This window comes from Podarcis bocagei (assembly GCF_964188305.1).
Source record: "Podarcis bocagei genome assembly, chromosome: 9".
Lineage (NCBI taxonomy): Eukaryota > Metazoa > Chordata > Lepidosauria > Squamata > Lacertidae > Podarcis > Podarcis bocagei.
Genome location: NC_138134.1, coordinates 4,534,503 through 4,556,372, shown reverse-complemented (window position 1 = coordinate 4,556,372; position 21,870 = coordinate 4,534,503). Strand labels below are relative to the sequence as shown.

The window sequence follows — 21,870 nt, the reverse complement described above, 5'->3', positions numbered from 1 at the left end:
ACATTTAACTCTCTTTAAAATTGGGAAATTGAGAAGCACAAGGTGTTCCCTCCTCAGTTGAAATCACAGGGACTCAGTGGCACTTAGTGTTGGATGGATTGTGCCCTTAATGTGTAGATTAATGTAAAAATGCACAAACAGACGAGAACAGGGAGCATCATGGTCATAGATTCTTCGGCACTGTTAATAAAAAAAATGGCAGATAAAGATGATTAGTGACATTATGGGGAGCAGCCACAAGTTTCATCCTCCGTCTCAGACTAAGACAGTCCTGCAATTTTCAGCTTGGCCTTATCTATCACTCCCCCTGCTAATCCTTTGATTGGTTCAGATGCTAGGAGATCCTCCACACACCAGTTTGGGGGAAGTAACATCTGACCCAGCATATTTCTGAGCACTGTTTCCTGGTGCTGACATATACATGCACATGCAAAGCAAGTACAAAGCCACAAAGTAACCCTGCCCCCAGTAAGACGGGGAAATGAGCACACCAGCTACCCAGGTGAGCTTCACAAAGTGAGCTTTACCATCTCTTGCCTACTGGCCTGCTGTTTCTTGTTCTTCTGCTGAAACTCCAGGTGCCTAAGTTGTTTGGCCTCTTAGAGATGACCTAGAGCTGCTGCATGCTCCTGTCTCTTGGGACAGGGCACTCAAATGCTGCTTTGTATGGCAGCATTTGGGCTGGTTCTGATGCAAGTCAGCACTGAGACTCGAGCAGTAAAGTTGATTCTTTATTCAAGGAAATACAAACAGAGAAACCTACGGGCAAGACTGAGCCCAGTAAAGCAGTTGCCAGAACTGACGACCTGTGCCTCTCACTTCCCCCTAAGTCTCCTCCCCGGCCGGCTGTTTCCCCAGCAGTCTTGAGCTCCATTGGGAAGGAAGGCCCTGTGGTCTTTGCTCTGCTACATGCACTGACCTGTGTTTTCTTGGAGACAAGGGAGGAGGGAATCTGAATACAGTATGACCCGCAGGCTCCTGTGAATCTGTTGCAGCCTCAGCCTCCACCTTCTCAGCTGCCTATCCTACATCTGCAGTGCTTTCTGCCTCTGGGATGGGATTAGCCAGAGAAAGCGGGGGCTGGGGGTGGGCAAATGCAGTGGTCCTGGGTAAAAGGCTGTATGGTATGAGAGGGGCAAACCGGACAAGGAGCACACTGCACAGTTGGGGGTTGTGCCATATGTGGCCGCTAGCCAGAGGAGTTGTGATTGATGTATTAGCCAGCCCTCAGGCCTGACGATACTTCTTTTGAATGCCAGGTTGGTTTTAAATAAGAGCTCTGACATTCATGATTTGATTGCGGTTAAGGAGACTGACCTGGTATGTGTTACTGAGACCTGGGTGGGTAAGCAGGGTGGGGTTTGTGGGGAATTAAATACACGAATCCCTGTGGACCCACATGTGTGGGAGAACAAAAAAATGTCTGGGTCCCTGCACACAGGGAGCCCCAGTAGCAGAGTATTAAACACACAAAAATAAGCAGTACAGTGAAGTGTTAAGAATGCAGGTTGTTAAACCTTTCTATCCCATTCAGCTGCACACAGCAGCCAACCTCTTTCCACCCTTCTTGCAATGAGCAGCCCACACACTGTTAAGTAAATTTAAAATGCTTTACTTACAGATTCAAAGTCTCAGTCATGCAGTAGCAAGGAGAAACACAGGCAAAGTTCTATTGGGTAGAAAAATACAGTATATACCGTATTTTTCGCTCTATAACACACAGTTTTTTCCTCCTGGAAAGTAAGGGGAAATGTCTGTGCGTGTTATGGAGCGAATGCCTGCAGATGGCAGGGGAATCCGCTGCAGTTGTGAGCAGTCCGTGGCTCTCTTTGAAACTGCAAAGCGGGTGTAAGCGGCTCCTGTCAGCGAGCCGAGCCGGGGAGGAGGGAGAGAAGCAGATCGGGGTTGGTTGCTTTAAAACAACCCCGTGCTCTATGTCCCTTTCTCTTCTCCAGTGAGCTGCTAAGTAGCAGCAAAGCTTTTCAGCCAGCCTAGCCGGGAGGAGGGAGAGAAGCAGATCGGGGTTGGTTGCTTTAAAACAACCCCGTGCTCTATGTCCCTGCCTGCAGTTTTTTGCTGTCCGATTTTGGATCAGCCACTGTAGGGGCTGTGTGTGTGTGTGTGCTTGAGCTATCGTTCTCCTTTTCCTCCTTCCTGTTCACTCTCCCAGTGCCCCTGCGCTCTCCTGCAACTTTAGGATTGATACTGTGTGTGAGAGAGAGGGGGGGGGATCGTTCTCCTTCTCTTGCTTCCCACTCCCAGTGCCCCTGCCTCTCCTGCGACTTTAGGATTGATACTCTGTGTGTCTGTGTGAGAGGGATTGTTCTCCTCCTCCTGCTTCCTGTTCACTCCCCCAGCGCCCCTGCGACTTTAGGGCGACTTTAGCATGGATCCACATGGATCCTCAGGATTTTTGCATTGGGCTACGCCAAACTCACCGTCAGATCACATGTCTGTGGCCACAGCATGAACCACAAAAATCATACATCCACTGTTTTGTTTAGAATATTTTTTTTTCCTCCCCTAAAAACTACGTGCGTGTTATGGTCTGGTGCGTGTTATAGAGCGAAAAATACGGTAGCTCCAGACACATGCTCTAAGCTTGGATTACATGATGCAGAAAGTGAGAGAGGAATGAGAAAGGCTTCACTTCCTCCCTCTCTGGAGGAGAGGGAACATGACTTAGTTGAGTCTTTCTAGCAATAAACTCTGTGGTCCTTAACCCCTTCATGCACTAATTAGCAGTCCTGCATAGTTATGTTTGACTGCAATCTCCCACAAGGTTGGCCTTGCTCAGCTGTGCCTCCTCAGGTTACTCAGTCCTTCATCAGAGCAGCCTTGAGGGTTGGAGGGGTTGGGAGTTGCTGTAGTCTGTAGGAAATTCATCTCTCTCCGGGCTTTCTGTCCACTTGAGTGGGCATCTAGCGTGTCTGTAACTGGTGCTGGGGAATATGAACTGATTAGGGATTATGCTGGTTTACCTGTGACTTAAAGGCACACAGACCTTTGTGGCTCTGGTGTGTTACAGTGAAGGAGAATGAAAAATAAAGCATTAACAATACCCAACTCCCCCCCCCCAACAATGAGGGGGTAGTTTTCTGCTGTTATTGTGTTGCTTACTTATCTCAAAAAGGCACTTGAGTTGAATTTTTGGTAACATGTAAACAGGCAAAGTTCATTTTGGGGAATCCACCGCTGACAAATAATTGGGAGAAGAGGTAGGAGGGCCTTCCTGGCAGGAGCCATGGATAGCAGGAGTGGAGCCAGGTGAAACTCAGCACTCAGGGAAGTAACTGACTCCCAGGTCAGCCGCAACTGAGCAGGCCTTCAGACAGTTACTGACAGGGATGAGCTTCCGCCTCCAGTTTTGAACATTCCACAGAAGCAGCAACCAAGGCCTACTAGGAAATCACTTTAATGGCCCACCATTTTGCATGAAGTCCAATTAATTAGCTAATCAGTTAAAAGGTGGATCAACTTAAAAAGAGATCACCAGACTTACTTTGAAGTATCTTGACTTGGGTCCTCTATACCCCATGCACCTATCCTGGAGAGGAAGCAGTTTAGCCAGAACCTGCCTTTCAACACCGTTGAGAAAATTAGTTGACAGGACTGGTTATCCAAGCTCAGACATATGTATCGCATCACTTAAACAGTGCAGGCAATCTACATTTCCTTCTTTCTTTTTTTCAGTCCCAGGTGCCAGGAAGCAATTGAACACTACAGGGGAATGCCAGATCAATTAGGTTTTGAGTTTTATTGTGACTTGTCACACATGTGATGCAGTAATTTCTCTCTAAATGTCAAAGCTCGTTAATGTGAGTGAGGAAGAAGAAATACAGGAAAGGGGTAATGGTTAACAATCACATGCGTAATAGTCTGTCACCATTTTCAAGTCTAAAAAAAATAATTCTGGCTCAATGCCCCAAGAAAGCAGAAAGCTGGAAGATTTTCTTTTGAGACAATGATGTCTTTAAATATAAACACAAGTGCAGAATGCTTGAGTGACAGAATCCTTATTTAATTCAGTTCTCCCAGTAATGAGACTAAATTGGTTATCTGAATCTTTAAAAAAAGAAAAAGGGAAAGGCTTGTTTGCTGGTGACAAAAATTATTCTGAGACATGAGCCCCACACACTCACCCATGGGTGATATAATATGAGTCTAGGCAAGGAAAGTAGGTTTTCCTGCTTTTATCACCCTGCCGGGGTGTGGAAACTGAGTGGAGTATGTTTTACGAAGAAACCCTACAGACCGAGTTTGGGCTGCTTTTCTGAAATCAGAATGTGATGCCTCTCCTCTGCAGCGTGTCGCTTTTCTCTCTGACCAGTCTCTCTCCCCCTCCTCCTCCTCCCTGCCCCCCTTTCCCCTTCTTGGACTCTTCCCTCCGTCTGTCATTTCCCTCTGGAAAGCTCCCTTCTGCTGAGTCCCATATTTCATTCCCTGGCAGCCTCCACTGCCCGGCTACAACCTCTCTTAGCTTGCTGCTAAGTTCTCCTCCCCATTCCTTACCTGCTCGCTCTCTCCTCCCTCCTCACCTAGGCCTTTCTGCATTCCCTGCCCTGGCAGCATGGCCAATGGCTACTGCCAACTAGAAGAGACAAAACTGTATGGACTTGTCTGACACAAAGCATAGTAGCTTCATATGAAACATAGAAAACACACTCAGAATATGAAGGTGTTGAAAACCACCACGATGCTGATGATTCACCTCTGGGCAGTGGCGTAGCGTGGGTTGTCAGCACCCGGGGCAAGGCAAGTAATTTGCACCCCCTAACCCGTGGATTTGCGCCCCCTAACCCGTGGATTTGCGCCCCCTAACCCTAACCCCCAGATGTTGTGCCCGGTGCGGCCGGCCCCCCCTGCACCCCCCACGCTACGCCACTGCCTCTGGGAAATGCATCTTTCTGACAATGCTGATGTGTGCTCCACTCTCCTGGTATGCCCCACGGAGGAACCTACTCTCCACTCTCCACTCTCCTGGTATGCCCCACGGAGGAACCTACTCTCCACTCTCCACTCTCCTGGTATGCCCCACGGAGGAACCTACTCTCCACTCTCCACTCTCCTGGTATGCCCCACGGAGGAACCTACTCTCCACTCTCCAGGTATGCCCCACGGAGGAACCTATGGTCTGCAAATAAAAACATCCTGAAGGTCCCAGGCCACAGAGAGGTTAGGCTGGCCTCAACTAGAGCCAGGACTTTCTCGGCTGCAGCTCCAATCTGGTGGAACGCTCTGTCACAAGAGACTAGGGCCCTGCGGGATCTGACATCTTTCCGCAGGGCCTGCAAGACAGAGTTGTTCCGCCAGGCCTTTGGTCAGGGCGCAGCCTGACTCCCTCCTCTGGCAACCTGCACAGAATTTTGCTTAACGGTTGCCATTAATTTGATTTTAATTAATGTTTATAATGAAATGTCTTTAGAATGTTGGATTATTTGATTGTTTGATTATTTGATTGTTGTTAGCCGCCCTGAGCCCGGCTTCGGCTGGGGAGGGCGAGATATAAATAAATATTATTATTATTATTATTATTATTATTATTATTATTATTATTATCCAAATGGCCATCTATAGGCAACTTCCTTTAATCAGATTTCAGTAGGAACGGTTGAAGAGAATGGAAGGGGAGAGGGAGCAGAAAAAGAAGAGTGTTAAAGCGGAATTACAGGGCTGGCTGGCTGGCTGGGATATATTTCAGTATCCTAAGTGCCAGAACCCAATCTTTAGCTCCAGATATGAGGTTACAAAAATGTCTTTTATTTTGCTTCCCAGCAGCTGTGGCTTTAAGCTTTTAAAGATGACAAAACAGTTTTATCCAGCACCGTCAGCAAAATTCAGACATTTATTTCCCTGAGGTTGTAAACCTCTATAAAGAATGTTTGTATTTGAGTCCCCAGCTCTTAAATGAACATGGATCTTTTCCCTAAAAAAATAAGGAAAATAAGAAGAGAAAGATTGAAATCCTGATATTCTAACCATTCAAAGACAGGGAACAATCCAGTACTTTCAAGTGTCATTGGTGTCAGTGGGAGAAAATGAAGGATTCTCTCTACGGCTTCTGCACGGTAAGAGCTCTGACTCTGGACAGCTGAGATCCATGGCTGATTCAGTCATCTCTGTCTTTCTTAAAATAAGGGATTTATGGGTGGTCAGTATTTAGATCAGTTGAGCCACAGTGGAACCACCCTCGTCCTGTTTTACGCAGATATTCCATCAGTTCTTCTTTGGACTGTCATATTACACACCAGCAGTCATTCTACTCTAGTAGGCTGGCTACCCACCCACCCTTTATTGAATATTTCAGTCCCTTCCATCTGGACTGTTATAAGAAATGTAGCTGTAACTATGAAATGGGTGCTTTTTCTCTCCCTCCATCTCTTCTGCCTTTTGTCTTGCATATTTCAGACTGTAAACCTGAAAGTAGAGACTTTTTAAATTGAGCCACTCTGCTTGCTTTTTCACCTGTAGAGTAGGGTAAAAATCATTTAAATTACAGCTTTCTGGGAGATGGTGTTCCTAGAAATTAATTTAACAACAAAACAAGCATTGATACGGTTCCCTTCACTAGCGTTACTGGGGATATTAGATGGGCCAAATGGAAGCAGATTGGATAGAGAATTGATTCTATCTCTGTTGTTAGCTGCCAGGATGGTTCTATTAAGAAAAATGAAATATTTAGAGGAGTTAAATAAGGATTTATGGTGCAGTCAAATCGGATCCATAGTGATTGCTGAAAAATTAAGGTATAGTAGAAGATGAACAAACAAATATTTATTGAATTGTGGTATAAAAATGTTTGTTTGGTACATAGCAATTGCCAACAAAATAACTCACAACCTCTGAGTCATAAAGGAAAAGAACCTGTGGAACATTTTTATGCAATCTTTCGGGACTTTTATGTTTCACGTCCCTTACCCACACCAGCAAAGGACATTTAGACGTCCTGAGCTACAAGCCATCTCAACTATCTGAATATGAATGAACAATATGGATTCCTCAAAATTGACTTTCCATCTTTGAATGTCAGGTTTTTTTCCTTTTGTAATTTATTATTGTTACTTGTAAAATATAGGTGATGGTATTCATTTTGGGGAGAAACAATGATAATGAATAAATATTCATTTTCATATATGTACCAATGATGTGTTCTTTATATAAATGAGGACAACAATGTTCAAATGCCTCCATTGAAATATGCCACTACTTGGAAACATTAGTTACCCTTCAGCTTCCATATTGTAAGGCCCAGAGGTCAACATCCTGATACTTAAAAATAAAACAAATCTTTATGGAGGACCAAACAGTACCTCCATCTTCCACTGGAGCCAGTTTAAATTTGTTGGTCCCTGTCCATCCAGTTAATGACTCCAGGTACCTGCTCAGAACGCAGCCTTGATGGATTTATAAAGCATTTCAATGGCAAGGGGGCTGCCGTGCAGGGGGCATTACCAGCCCTGTGCTCAGCATTTTAGGAAGCAAGAAGTGCCACACAATTTTGTGCACCACACAAATTTGAACCTCACATCAGCTGATGGGCAGGTGAACATGGTTTGAACTGGGATGAAATTGGACCCATTGATGAGCCTGCAGAGCAAAGGTTCCTGACCTCTGACACAGATGTTAAAAAGCATGAAGGATAATGGATACAACTGAAGCTTGCAGAACATCATAGCACAGTGTTGAAAATCTCCAGCACCATGGAAGCAATCTGCCAGTTTAGAGTGGAACCGCTGAGCTATACAGCATCTCCCATTCCCTTCAGGCAACCCACAAGGATTGCTACTATTTAACCTAGAGTCCAGGTCAGAGCAGATGTGATTTCTAGAAAAATGCTCAGCAAACAAGTCACAGCAGGCTCCCAAGGGTTCTAGACTACACTCCAGGAAAGCTCCACTTGGCAGCACAGAGCAGACACAGGAGTGGCGGTAATGTACTTCTTTTTGGCTAACAGTTCCCAGAGCAGTAGCTGCGTTAGTCTGTTGCAGCAAAAACAACAAAAGATGTCATGGCGCTTCAAATACCAATTTCATTATTTGCATCTTATAAAGTATATGCTTGTCCACATAAACTGCCATAACAAAATGTGTTATTTTAAAAAAATAAATAAATCTGGCAGTCTTTGAGGTACCATAAGCCTTTACTGGCATTCTTTTTTGCCATCGTCGTCATCATGGCCAGATTGGCCTTGCCTTCAAGGGGCTTTTGCCCACGTTCAGCCAGACTTGTATTGAGGTCTTCCCCACAACCAACCACAATCTACACTAAGCTGGATATTCAATTGTCCCCACAACTTCTTCATTGCTGCCAGCTCCCTGGAATACCAAAGAACTGAGCTTACTCTGGTCAGCAATAGAGAATGTGTAAGAAGGTTGTGTTGACGAATATGCAGCTGTATTTAAATCTAATTGATAAATTAACCTGTTTCGGGGCAGATGATTAAGCAACTGACATTGTCCAATCAGTCCAATAAGTTATTTAAAAATCCAACTAATAAGCGCACAATCCAGCTAAATTTAAGAACTTCTAAATCACATTTATTTCCTCAGGAGACTGAAGTTGTGACTCTTAATTGAGAGTAAGCATCACTGGGACAGACACTGATAGGATTCTGCTACTAAGCAGCCAGTTGAACGAAAAAGAACATTTAAGTTTCCCAGTCCTTTATTTAATAGCTAAAACTCTGTTGAAATATAAATTATCAGCTGCAAGGTAATATCCCATCTTAGTGGTGCAGCAATAGAACTGCTAGCATGTTTTGTAAAAGCTAAGTAGGGTCAAATTGCGTGTGGGGGGGCGTGTGTTGAGATTTCCGCATTGCAGAAGGTTGGACTAGATGACCCTTGGGGTCCTTTCAAACTCTACAGTTCTCTGATTCTATTATCCTTCGCCCCACTCCGCTTCAGAAGGCAGTGATAGCCATATGCCTCTAGGTGGCGCACAATATCTATTTGTGTCTATGTATTGGAGTCGGGCTGTTTTCCCCCAAATACAAACTCATTGGGTACTGAGTGTTTTGGCTGTCTGCTCGGATTAAAAAGGTTGATCTTCCGAAACAAGTTGAGTTATATGCGCGGTTGATATTCCCCCGTGAGGCCGAGAAATACAGACCCTGCAAGTGTCCCTATTTTCCAGGGGCGTCCCTGATTTCCCGGTTTCTGATCTGGTTCTGGAATGTCCCGCTTTTCCTTAGGACATCCCTATTTTCATTTGAGAAATGTTGGAGGGTATGGAGTTATCCGACCCTGGAGCCGTCTGAAGGCAATCCTGTAAAGCGAAGTTTTTAAAAAAATGTGTAATGTTTTGTTGTGTTTTCATATGTTGGAAGCTGCCCAGAGTGGCTGGTGCAACCTAGTAAGATGCATAGGGTATAAATACTAAAATTATCATTCTGGAATGGGACGTCCCTATTTTCATCGGGGAAACGTTGGAGGGTATGGAAATATATGAGGACGGACATAGATCAAGTGCTTCCTTACTTGCGTGGGAAGCAATTCATGCGCTTCACATCCCACCTCAGCATGAGCATAGCCAGCATTTTTGTTGGGGGTGGGCAGAACTTCAGTTAGCTATGTGTTTTTTATTGACTGGGGGGGGGGGTTGCAGCTTCCCCTCCCTGTCTCCCCTTAGCTTAAGCGCGCTTCCGCCAGCCAGCCCTGCAGTTAGCGACCAGTGACCGGGAGGTGGGGAGACAGAGCTACCTTTTCACTCTACCTGCCGACTCAGATAGCAAGGACTATTTAACCCACGGTCTCATCCCTTTCAGCCCGGCCCTCATCCATGCCGGCACCGTACCTAAACCACCAGGTCACTGTGCCAGATGAAGCCTCCCGCTTTAGATCTTCACAAAAAAGGAGAGGGGGGAATCTGATGGGAGATTTCCCCTCTCCCTTCAAGTCTACCCTGTGCAGCTGGATCCTTCCTATGCACCTTTACGCAGGAGTAAATCTCTCTGATGTCAATGGGAGTCTCCAATGAAAAAAGCGCGCCTACGAGTGCAGCCTTAGATGCTCACGGCCACAGTCTCTCCTTCTCCCTTGCCAGGTGAGCATCCCTGGCTCAAAGAAAGAGAGGGGGCGGGTTGGAGGCGGACACGCAGGTCGCCTCTAGCTTCCTCTTCCGTCCTCTAGCTATGGATTAGCATCCTGATAATAGCCCAATCCGAAGTCATGCTGGAGCAGCCAAATCCACAGGGTCAAAAACGGATACACCTCTGTGCGTCTCAAGGGAAGTCAGACCACTGGTCCATGTATTGTCTACACGCACCAGATGTGGGGAACCTTTTGGGCCGCCCGACGTTGCTGGACTACAACTCCTATCATCTGTGACCATTGGCCATGCTTGCTGAGGCTGATGGGAGTTGGAGTCCGGCAACAGATAACCGGCCAAAGGTTCCCCGCACAAGTCTACACGAACTAGCAGCGGCTCCAGAGGAGTCTTCCCCAACCCTGAAGGTGCTGGAGGTTGGATTTGGTAGGACCTGCTCTATCGCTGAGCTGTGGCAGAAAGGCATCGCTGGAACCGCCTGCTCGTGTTCCCGGGAAGTGATTTCTCCTTGCATTTAGCGAGTGTGATTTTGACATCAAAATTTTTGACACGCCCAAACTAAAGCCTTGCGGATGGTGTTGGTTGCAAGGATAGAGCTGAGGAGGCATTTAAGGTTGCAACGATGAACGCTTGCTAAGGAGGAAGGATGCGTCTGGGTCACCAAACATTGGGAATCAGGAATAGCCCTTGTTCTATTTGTTCTAGATCAGGCATCCCCAAACTCGGCCCGCCAGATGCTTTGGGACTACAATTCCCATCATCCCTGACCACTGGTCCTGTTAGCCAGGGATGATGGGAGTTGTAGTCCCAAAGCATCTGGAGGGCCGCGTTTGGGGGTGACTGTTCTAGATGTTCTATTTGATGGACCCAGCCCTGGGATCACGTGTGTAAGGAAGGGCGGGCTAGAAATTTGTTTATATATATATCCCGCTTGATTGCTTTTAAAAAAACAAACCTCTTAAAGCGGTTTACAAAAAGGAAGGAACTCCATCCTGTTGCATTTCTTATATGGCTTTCTTTCGAGTGCAGATGAGCGTCTTCCCCCACTGAAATCAATGGGGATCCAAACGTGTTTGGCTCGCGTGTCTTTTTAGGCGAGTCTGGGTTGCCTAAATTCTGGACTGTCGTGGGTGCCACCTTGGGGAGGGCCTTGATCTTCCTTCCCCCGCCCGACTTGGCTAACAAAGGTGACCCGATCCGAGGCACATTTTTCTCGGGAGCAAGTCTTGGGGGGAGGCCAGCTTCCTCTGCCGGATCTGCCCCGATGCCCCCCACTCTTCCCCCTCGTCCTTAGGCTGCTGGCCCTCGGGAATGGCGGAGACGGGGGGCGACGGGGCTGGGCATAAGAGAACATGACCTGTTGGAAGGCGGCCTGCTTCCCACCGCTGGCCACGATCCAGGTGCCTCTGGGGAGCCCGCCGGCCGGACACCAGAGCCCTGCGGCCCCTTCGCGCCGTTTTCCTCAGCGACTGGCCTCGGGACTCAAAGGCGGCCCCTTTCCCTTTCCACAGGGGCCCGAGTTCCGAGAGAGCGCTTCCCTTCTCCTGCCCTAAATCTCCCAGCATGATCCAGCTCCACTGGGCGATCGAGGAGGATCCACTGGCGGCGACGGGAAGCTCCCCGCCCATCCACTCGCTCTGTACACCTCCTTCGCGCGCCTTTTCCACTCAACGAAACACCCAAAGAAGCCTTCTCCTGTCAGGGCTGCGCCTCTCGATCTTTGGGGCTGCCCTCTTGGGAACCTTTTCCTGCCCTACAAGAGCCTTCCTGAGGCGACCATGCCCGGCGCGAGAGAGGAGCGAGCGAGCCGCAGCCTGAGGTGTTTCCGTTCCCTTTCCTGAGGCGGGCGGGCTCCGTCTCTTTCGGGGCCTGCGCCTCCTCACCTCAGGGACCCCTTCCCTGGTCAAGTCAAGGCCGGCTGAGGAGGGCGGGATGGCTCGGCCATCTCTTCCTCGCGGGTTTCAGCCGGGCCTTTGGGGCCAACTTCATGCTCATCCCCACCTTGTGGAGACCTCTGAGCGAAACACCCACCCACATCTTCATTAAAAAGCTTTGGCCGCTGTTGTCGTTCCAGCACCCTGCATGACTGGGTGCCCTCCGCAAACGGGGCCCGGGCCTTTGGGCGAGTTCCGAAGCCGCCGAGGCCCACCGAGAGGCGGCGGGCAGAGGACGAGGAGAAGGAGCGGCCGCCCTGAACAGGCCACCCTGCCCCTGCCGCGTCCAGCCGCCTGCCAGCCAGGCTTCTCCTCGCGGCCTCCGGGGCTTCCGGCGACTCTCCCGCCTTCCCCGGCAGCCCGCGGCGACCTCCAAGCGACGGTTCGCTCTGCGGGGAAAGGGCGCGAAACCTGGTTGGTTAGGCTCCCCTCTTGTAATGCGCCCCGCCGACAAAATGGCGCCCCCGCCTCGCCCGGGAAGAAGGAGCGAGTGAAGCTGGGCCTCGGGCTCTGCTGCCCGCTTGGCGCCCGCCTGCCCTTTCCTCGGGGCTGGCCTGCCCGGGCCCCCTCACAAGGGCCGGACTCCTCGCTCCACGGGACCGCCCGGAGCTCCCTCTTGAGCGGGAAGGAAAAGGCGCTGGGCGCCTCGCCTCTTGGAGGCCTTTCGAGGGCCCAGGACAGGCCGCGAGGCCCGAAGGACGGCTCTGGAGTGGATCGCCTAAGATCCAAGATGGACGCGGGGCGGGTGAAGCCCTTTGGTTTTACCCGCCCCTGGTTGGAGTTGCTCCTATTTGTGCGTATTTACACCCCTGGCCCTGTAGGATAATGATCGCCTGCTCCCTGCCCTCCTTTCGATGGAGCCCCCCAATAGCTTTTTTTTTTTTTTTTTTTTTTTTGCTGCTGCTCGCACACACCAATGTCAAGCTGACCCCCAACTTTCCTTAGGCGTGCAGCATTTTGAAACACCACAAAAGTCACATCCCCCATCGCTGTCGCCCCTACTTTTTGCATTCTCCACCCCCCCCCCCGCAGGCTTTTCTCGATTGTGCCTTCTTCCCCTGGGCCTCTTCCACCTCGAGTCTGTTTCCTGCACGTTCACGCAGAGACCTCGCAAAAATGATTTTCCTTTGCAGATCTGTTTGCATGCAACAAGCGCCGGAGAATGGTGGCACATTTTGGGAAATGTTGGGCAGCTGAAGCAAGCGAAACCAGCATTTCCCCCGGGACCAGATCACTTTATTTCAACGCCTGGCTTTCTCGTAACGTGAACTCGACACACTTGGAAAGTTCTCTGAGAGTCGTCAAGCTGCCCCGGGTTGCGAATGGGAAACAGAAGAGCTGCGTCTCCAGGGAATATAAAGAAGGAAAGCCATCGCCATACGTGCTACATTAAGAATTACTGTTTTTTAATTGGTATACAAGCTCTTATTACGAAAATTCAGGTTCTGACTACTTTAGGGCACAATGCTGCCAGAGTCGAGCTCAAAGTTGCGTCCCGTTGGTTTCAGCGTGAGAAGTTGCTCTTAAGTTCCCCCATTGGAATCCGGATCACGCTCTAACTTTGTTGGCCTTTAAGGTACCGCAGGACTCTGGAGCTTTCATCGGCTTGCAGAAGACGCTTTCCATGCTTCCAGGAAGAAGGAAGAGCGAGATTTGTTCCTTCTCTATTGGCCTTGTCATGAATTATCAATAATCAAAGACTCTCTTTGATTACTAATGATGCGTCCAGTTAATCATCTCTATAGTAGTTTTTTTCTTTCACTGTGCTAGCAGGGGCGTCTGATGCAACGAATGAATACCATCCTGGAAGGATCTATCTAGCATCTATCCATGATGGGGGAAATAGCTGTCGCAAAACTGATTAAAAATAATTCATCTTTGATATAACATCATCGCCACGACAAAACTGACCTCATCTGATAAAATTGCCTGACAGGAAAACATTTGAAGGCCCATCATCTTAATATCGAAGCACCTAATTGCATATCGGAGGTGGGATTATACAGAAATACATTAAATCGACCATTTGAAAACTACACAGGGAGAGAAAATGTTTGCAACCTAGAAAAAATGGAGGGAGAAATTAAACGGTTTCCATTAGTTTCCCCATGTTCGAGGCAGATCTCGCCCCCTCCCCACCCGCCCCCCGCGCGCGATTGGTTCGTTTTGCAAAAGACGTTTCCCTCGGCGGAGTTTGACAGCCGGGGTCCCTTCGCCGCTTACTCAGAAGTATGTCTCACTGAAGTTCAGCGAGTACAGGATCGTGAACACAGCGAGCTGCAGTTAATAGTTTTCTCGCGGAGCGAAAGGCAGCGAAGCCAGCGCGCGGTGGCTCGGCTGGGAAAGGGTTAACGGCCAGCGCTGGTCCGGGACCCCCAACTCGCGCCCAGATCGCTTTGCCTGGAAAAAATTAACAACTTCTTCGGGCTGCGGTGAGAGCCAATCAGGCGGCTCCCGGGGCAGAGCCCTGCCCAATGGGAAAGGCCGGCCCGGGAGCTGTCACTCACCGGAGAGGAATGACAGCTGGGCTCGCATGAAAAAGGCCGAGGAGGGGAGAGGAAAGAAACAGAGGTGGAGGGGGAACGACGGGGAGGGCCTGCCGAGGGGGGACCGGAGCTGGAGGAGCCGCGCCGAGCGGGCGCGAGCGCCCCAGGCAGACCCGACGCCTGCCGGGCTCTTTATGGGAAGACTGCGCAGGACGCCCCGGGGCCCCGACGGCGCCGCTGCTGCTGCTGCTGCAGCCCGAGGAGAGGCGATGCCCTCGCCCAGCTGAAGGGAGGCTTCCCGCTGGAGAAGGAGCCCGAGGGGCGGGGGCCGGAGACCGATGGCGGTGCGCAGCAGCAGCACCCCTGCCCCGACGCCCTTCTCCATCCAGGCCATCCTCAACAAAAAGGAAGAGCGGAGTGCGCGGGGCTTCCTGCAAGGCCGACTGCAGCCGCCGCCGCCCGCAGGGGGCGCCTCCGCCAGCCCCGACGTGGCGCCCGCCTGCTGCTGGAGGCTCTTCGGCGACGAAGCCGCGGCGCTGGCCGCGGCGCTGCAGCAGCACCAGCCTGCCTCCGCCTTGGCCCCCGCGGCTTCCAGGGCTCCCGGACTCGCCGTCTGGGACTCCGACTCGGTCCTGAGCGAGGAGCAAGAGGGCGACAAGGAGGAGGACGACGACGACGAAGAGGACGACGACGAGGACGGCAGCAAATCTCCCGCGGCCTCCTGGAGGCCACGAGAAGGGCAGTCCTCTGGTTCCGGCGCCCGATCGCTGTCGGAGGGCTCGGGCAGGGAGCCACCGGGACAGGAGCTCCAGGAACGGTCCCCGGAGGGTCTCAGCGACATTGAGCTCTCAGCCCGAATCTCAGGTACGCAGAGATTATGCGGGAGTCCCAGGGTGGATTTTGCGCTTTTGAAATCCGGATTAAAATGGCCAACCCATGGCGCTTTGCTCGCAGTTCCGCGGCACCTATTAAGCACGAATTGGAATTGCGGGGCAGGGGGGGGGATAAGAATGCCCACCCTAAATCATCGCGTGTTAACACAGAGAAACACCCTCCGTGTGCCAAAGGAACGAATCTGCCCCACTGATCTGGAGACGCCAGTTAGCCTGTTAAGGCCGCTTTAGAGTTCCACTTTGAGCGGCCTTTCAGAAGATCCCTGCCCTAGGAAACATGCTGTAGGGGGAACGATCCAACTACTATTTTAACGCTGCAGTCCTTTGCACACTTACACCTAGATCTAAGACCCACTGCAGTGCGCTTAGACTTGGTCCCGAACACACGCGCTTAAGAGTGCGCTGTTAGTCCGAAGGGAGACGGATGGGATGGAGAATTTAGCACTACTGACTGCGTCTCGCTCTCTCCTGCTGCTCATGGTGGAAAAACTCGGGCTGAGGCCACAGAATTCTGGACCCTTCCAGCTTGCGGCCCAGGGAGTCATTTTTTTTACTGCTTTCTCCATAAAAAGCGTGTCCTCAATAGGCGAGTAGAAGTTTTTACAGTAGCTCTCGTCCCGAAGGCTTAAGTGTATTTTTCGATTGCCTTTGTTTAAATAGCTCATCTCAATGTTACAAGCAGAGTCTACTGATGTTCAAGGCCACAACCCCCCTCCGCCCAAAGGAGAAAGAACTCTTTAAAAATATTAATTAAATGGATCATGATCTTCAGGTCCCGCACCTTGCTACATTTTAAATGGAACCTTTCAGCGCCTTGGTTATTCAAAGCTTAGGGCCCATGTAAAGCGAGTTGCTTTTAAAACACTGGAGCATAAAGTTGCAGCTTATTTATTTTCGTTTTTGCTTTGTCCGTGTCTCTTGCAGTCCTGCAAACACACACGCGCGCACCAGCCTCGGAGTAATCTCCACTAAAATTACGGTGATGCAGACCTTTATAATCCCATTTTCCCTAACTCCACTCCCAACTTTATTATATAGAAATCTGTTTCTTTTTAATCCATAGTATTTCACTTAATTCGTCTACAGCACAACTCTAGGCAGAAATCCTATACAGAAATTGCTTCCGTTCAGTTCAATGGGGTTAAGCGGGTACAGATAAGACGGCAGCATTAGGCTAGACAGTGAGTCCATCACCCGCTGCTACTCCCAGTCCCCGCTCGCCCCATTCTGTAGGCCCCGGAGCTGGAGGCAGGCTGCAGGCCCTCCGTCCCAGAGAGCAGCTGGCCTAGAGCCTCTTAGACTTTCGCTTGAAAACGGCGACTCTCCTCGTTTCCTCAACCCCGAGGCGGCTCCTCTGGACGCAGACTTCGGGATGCGATCCAAAGGATGCGAATTTGGTGGCAAAATCCGGGGCGGTCCCACTGCCTGGTACCCACTTACATGGCGACCCGGTTCCGCGTCCACGTGCCAGGGAGGGGCCGTGCTATAGGGCGCCTTGCCTGCGGGAAAAAGCAGCATCTTCGGGGCAGAGCCATTACCGAAAGCCGCACCCCACCCCCCAAAAAGAAGAAGTCAGTTTGTTCCTTCCGGCCTACTCCGGAAACCATGCAGAGGGCTGTTTTACTCCAGGGAGTTTCCCAGCCTTCAAGGGCGCTTGTTCGCCTGGTGGCCATTGCGGAAGAACCGAGACTGGCAGGCCGGGCGAGGTCTGGGAGCAAAAGGACCCGCGGGAATGGACGTCCAGGAACGGAGGAGAAGCAAGATTATTTCAGCCTCGAGGGCGGGAATAATAGCCCTAAAAACAAGAGCAGTAACCCCGCGATCCAGCCCAAGCTGCGGGCTTTCGAGCCTAGTCAGTTCTTAAGCAGAGTTGCGCGCATATTTCAGACTTTTGCGTGGAACTCCTGCGCTTAACTTCTCCGCCTTGCGTCCCGAATTTTTTTTTTTTTTAATGTAAGCTTTGAGGTGTAGCTTTCATAAGGCAGGATCGTGCCTCTGAATGAGGATCCATTGCCACGGGGAGAAGGGGAGGTCACCCGCCGCCGTAGATTAGTGGGAGAGCAAGCGAGTGATATTTATTTGCGGGAGGCGGCTAAAATCCCTTTTCGGTTCACGGTTCCAGGATTTCCAGTCACGTGAGCCGGATTAAATTTCGTGTAAGGGATACTTTGGCCGGTCCGATCCACAACCTCATTAAGCCCTACGTAGTACTGAGCACGATTTGAAGATCAACGGAGCTCAAAATATTTCGGTTAATCCGTATCGAGACTCGCAAGGTCAAACAAAACAAGAATTCAGCTGCATCCATTGAAACCGCTTGTGCTACAGTATTTTGCTGTCTGTACTGGGGACGAGCCCAAGAGTGCTGTTTACTCCCGTGTAAAACACAGACACAGATCCTCCTAAATGCTTCTAGGCCCACGTCCGTTGCTTCGCTTTGGGTTTTCACGCCTGTGGCCGGATGTGGCGTGGCCTTGAGTGGGCTCGGCTGTCCGAAGCCTTACCCTGCCTGGTTTGCCAACTGGGCTCGCCTGCCGGATCGCCGGGACTGGGGCTTTCCTCCTAACTCCGCGACAGTCCAGTTGCCGACTTTCATGCGTGAGTGAAAGAGAAAGTCTTTCTCGGCCCTGCGCTGAACTCGATGGGTGTGTGTGAGGGGGTGACCTCTATTTGGCGCTGTGCTGTAGGTGGAGCCCACCCACCCCAGCCCCGTTTTGAGTGCAGGGGCGGAGGACAGGTATCTCACTGAGACGGGAATCAGGTGTCCCCTGGGAGGGATGGGCGATTTTGGTTGGGTGCCCCTCCCCAAGATTCCCGAAGGAGGCCTTCCTCCCTGCCTCCCCTCCTCCTGGCTTTGCAGACTCGCGGTCGGCCTGCAGGAGCCTCCATCCGAAATCCAGAGGCAGCACCAGATAAAACTATGGGCGCGCGGGGGGGCACAGAAGGGACAGAGTATATGTCTAGGTGTGAAGTTGCACCCCATATGTTAGGATCTCAAAGAAAAATAACTGCATATTAATGACAAGACTCCAGCAATTGGGCGGGGGGCGAGTTCTTTTGGGGGTAGGGGAGGCGCAGGGATGCGTAGCCTCTGCCCGCCAGTTCTGCCCCTTCAAACGACGCCCTGGGTCCCTATCCTGCCTGGTTCCGAGGTCCGCCTCCTTCCTGGAGGAGCCAGGGACCCGGCCCAACTCCGTGTCAGTATTTATATCCCGCTTTTTGACGACAAAGCAAACGCGGCTTGCCAGTTTGTGGCGAAACAAATTTAAATGCCGTCCGAACAGCGAAAAAAGGCAATCCAGCGTCGACGATAATGCGCTCGGCCAGAAAGCGTGTCTGGGGCGAAATAGTCTCGAGAGCCGGTTCCCAAAGCCCCTCTGCCCCTTCGAGGTCCTTGTTCGAGCCCGGTCTCTCTTCCTGCCTTCCTCCAGCCACTCTTCCGAGGGCCTCGTGACCGGCAGGCCGATCTCCTCCGGCACGTTCCCGTGGCCCTCCGTGGGAAGAAGGAAAGAGCCCCAGGCGGGTCCCTCCAGGTTTCCCCCGAAGCGCCTGGTCTGGCGGTGCTCCGCTTGGATCCTTATGTAGGCTTGGGTGGTCTGTCGAAATGCCACGGGGTTTAATCCCAGGCCGAGTGAGTCTCGTATAGGGCGGTCGCCTTAGGCTCTTTTCCCAAATGAAAGCCTGTTCCCTGAAAGCGAAATGGGAGCCGCTGTCCGGAGACCGCCGCCCGCCTGCGACAGCCTTGCGACCAGGCGGGCTTATTTCGAAGCCAGTCTCTCGGGGTCAAGGGACGCAAGCTGTTTGAAATGGCATTTCTCCCTCTATTTACTGGGGTGCTGACAACCGACTGTGGTTTTACGACGGCCGGCGGCCTTTGATCCGAATCCTGTTTCTTTCAGAGTCAAGCGTTAATGTGGGATCCGAGGCGGGAAGGGTGGCCGCGAACCACAAAACACAGTCCTGGGCTTGGGGGATTCCAGGCGCGCAATGTCGCTCCGTCGGGCTCCGTCGCTCGTCCTAAACAGAGGTGCTAGCGAAGGGGAGGCTCACTTCGAGCTCACTTCGAATCAAACGGACTTTGGCTCTCCATGCTTTCTGAGTGTTTCTCAGGAGATCCTACACTTCTGGCCAACTCTGGTTCCAAACCCGTGTTACTATTGTGATTTACTCTCGAATGAGACTGGGTCACTGCGTGGGCATTTCAAAGGCACAAAGAAGAGGACTGGGTTGAGATGTGCAAGTTAAAAAAATGTGTGTGTGAGTTTCTGTGTGACACACATACACGAGAAATTTGCTTTTCTCTGCCTCTCTCTGACAAACACCCCACCCCTTTGTGCCTCTCCAAATCCGAAACGTCGTCCTTGCCCGGGGTGCTGCCAATGGGTGCGAGCCTTTGAAAAGACGGCAGTGGGATCCCCGCCGTGTGCGCTCGGGTTTGAGTCGGGTGTGGGTGGCGAGGGCATTTTGGGGGTCCCCCAGCGCCCCGCCTCTTCTGATTCTGGATTGTTTGTGCCTCTACCGTGTTTCCCTCAGATCGCAGCCATCCTGACGACCTCGAGGAAGAGCAGAGCAACAGCAGAGGTGGCGGTAAGAGCTCCAAGGCCCCGTCGGAGGAAGACGAGGCGGCGGCAGCAGCAGCTGGGTCCGGCTCGGCCCCGATGGCCGCTTCGACGGCAGCTCCGAAGCCGCGAAAGAAGCGCTCCCGGGCGGCATTTTCCCACGCGCAAGTCTTCGAGCTGGAGCGACGCTTCAACCACCAGCGCTACCTGTCCGGGCCGGAGCGCGCCGACCTGGCCGCGTCGCTCAAGCTCACCGAGACGCAGGTGAAGATCTGGTTCCAGAACCGGCGCTACAAGACCAAGCGGCGCCAGCTGGCCGCGGATCTGCTGTCCTCGGCGCCGGCCGCCAAGAAAGTGGCTGTCAAGGTGCTAGTCCGTGATGACCAGAGGCAGTATCACCCGGGCGAGGTCCTCCGGCCGCCGCCCCTCCTCTCCCTCCAGCCATCCTACTATTACCCCTATTATTGCCTACCGGGCTGGGCTCTCTCCGCCTGCGCCGCGGCCGCCGGGGCCACGCAGTGACCCACGCAGTGACGGGGACTCCCTGCCCTCGATCCAGGCTGGATTAAGAGCCGTGGCTTCGGACTAAGGCAAATGGACGAGACCCGGAGGGCGGGAGGGCAGGCGGGGGGCGGGGAGCAGGGGCAGAGGAGAACTGCACTCTGACCCGCTGCCTCCGAACCCCAAAGAACATCCTTATTTCATCTGCCCCTCCCCCATGTCTTTTGGTCTTCCAGCGAAAGTCCAGTGGAGCTTCCCCGACGGGGCTGGATGAATGTAAGGCAGCCTCCGCTCCACGCTTCTCTTTCTTCGAGGCGGCAAAAGGGTGAGGTTTTGCCCAACACGCACCCCAGAACAGCGCAAATAAATCCAAACCTGTTTTATGCCTCGGCGCAACCCCGCCGGAAGTTCTCCGGCGCGAACTGGCCCCCTTGGGCAAGGGAGGAGCCGCCGCCTGTGAGTCCCCGCTGCCCATTCACTTCCATGGGCCTTGCGCTGGGTAACTTCCCGCTGGATCGCGCCCGGTTTCTTCGAGGCGATGATGGAGAGGATTTGGGAGAGTTGATATTTTAGCACTTTGCGGTTGTATTAAATTGTTGTTATTATGATAATTATTTTTATATTCAATGTGAATATTTTAGTCGGGCCTGCGGGGGTGGGTGGGAACCCTCTAAAGGGAGTTTCAGTACTATTCAGTGTCTTCTCGTGTCTCTTCGCTGTCTCAGTTTCCCAGCAAACCTCGCTGTCATTCTCTCTGGTGGACGCCTGCATATTTGTGAATATTTGTTTGTTAATCCGTTCCCCTGTACCTATTCTTTTTTTAATTTATAAAGTTCAGTTTAACTCCTGACTATTGTCTCCTTTTTCTACGACTGGCCTTGATTCTCAGGCCCAGTTTAGTCGGACTTACCACCGAGTAAAATTAGTTAGAGGACCCTTTCCTCGGTGAATTCTGCTCGGTGTGATTCCTGTAAAGGAAAAGTAACTTGACTTTATATGGGGGGGGGGTTTAGCCCTGCTATGAATATAGTGGAACCTGTTTCCGAGTAAAAATGATAGTTTCCGGCTTCACTTTCCTTTGTCTCGGAAGCAAACGTGTTTGATTTTGGATCGCTAAGAAGAAGTTCGGCCCATGACAATGTGGCCTTTAGCCCGGATCTGCTTGAAAGTTAATCTGTAGGTGCTCAACGAAGTTTGGTTCGGGTCCATTAGGTGTAGAATCCTACCTGACTTTCCCCACAGTGAAGTTCGTCTTTCCTGGGTTGTGGATCATTCAACTGAATGCCTCCACATCGCCCGCCGCTGTGACTCCATTTCCATTTCCCATAGCAAAGTCAACGGCAGTGCCAATCTCTTCATACACGAGGTCTGTATTTTCACGGCCCACCGTACTCCTGGTGACGGCACGATGTGTGTGTGTGTTCTGTTTTAACTGTGCTCTGCTTTAACT

At 51.3% G+C, this 21,870-nt stretch overlaps 1 protein-coding gene across 2 annotated transcripts; it reads left to right on the top strand.

The window, feature by feature from the left end:
* The first annotated feature begins 14,173 nt into the window (after positions 1–14,173).
* Positions 14,174–21,252, top strand: NKX3-2 (NK3 homeobox 2). Of its 2 annotated transcripts, XM_081209204.1 has the most exons (3): positions 14,174–15,331; positions 19,894–20,183; positions 20,657–21,252. In XM_081209204.1, exons 1-3 carry the CDS (start codon positions 14,806–14,808, stop codon positions 20,747–20,749), a joined length of 909 nt encoding a protein of 302 aa, XP_081065330.1. In that variant the 5' UTR covers positions 14,174–14,805; the 3' UTR covers positions 20,750–21,252. The 2 variants fall into 2 exon arrangements, with proteins under 2 accessions (XP_081065330.1, XP_081065329.1); XM_081209203.1 differs by having other exon boundaries at positions 14,573–15,331; positions 19,894–21,252.
* Positions 21,253–21,870: the final 618 nt, after the last annotated feature.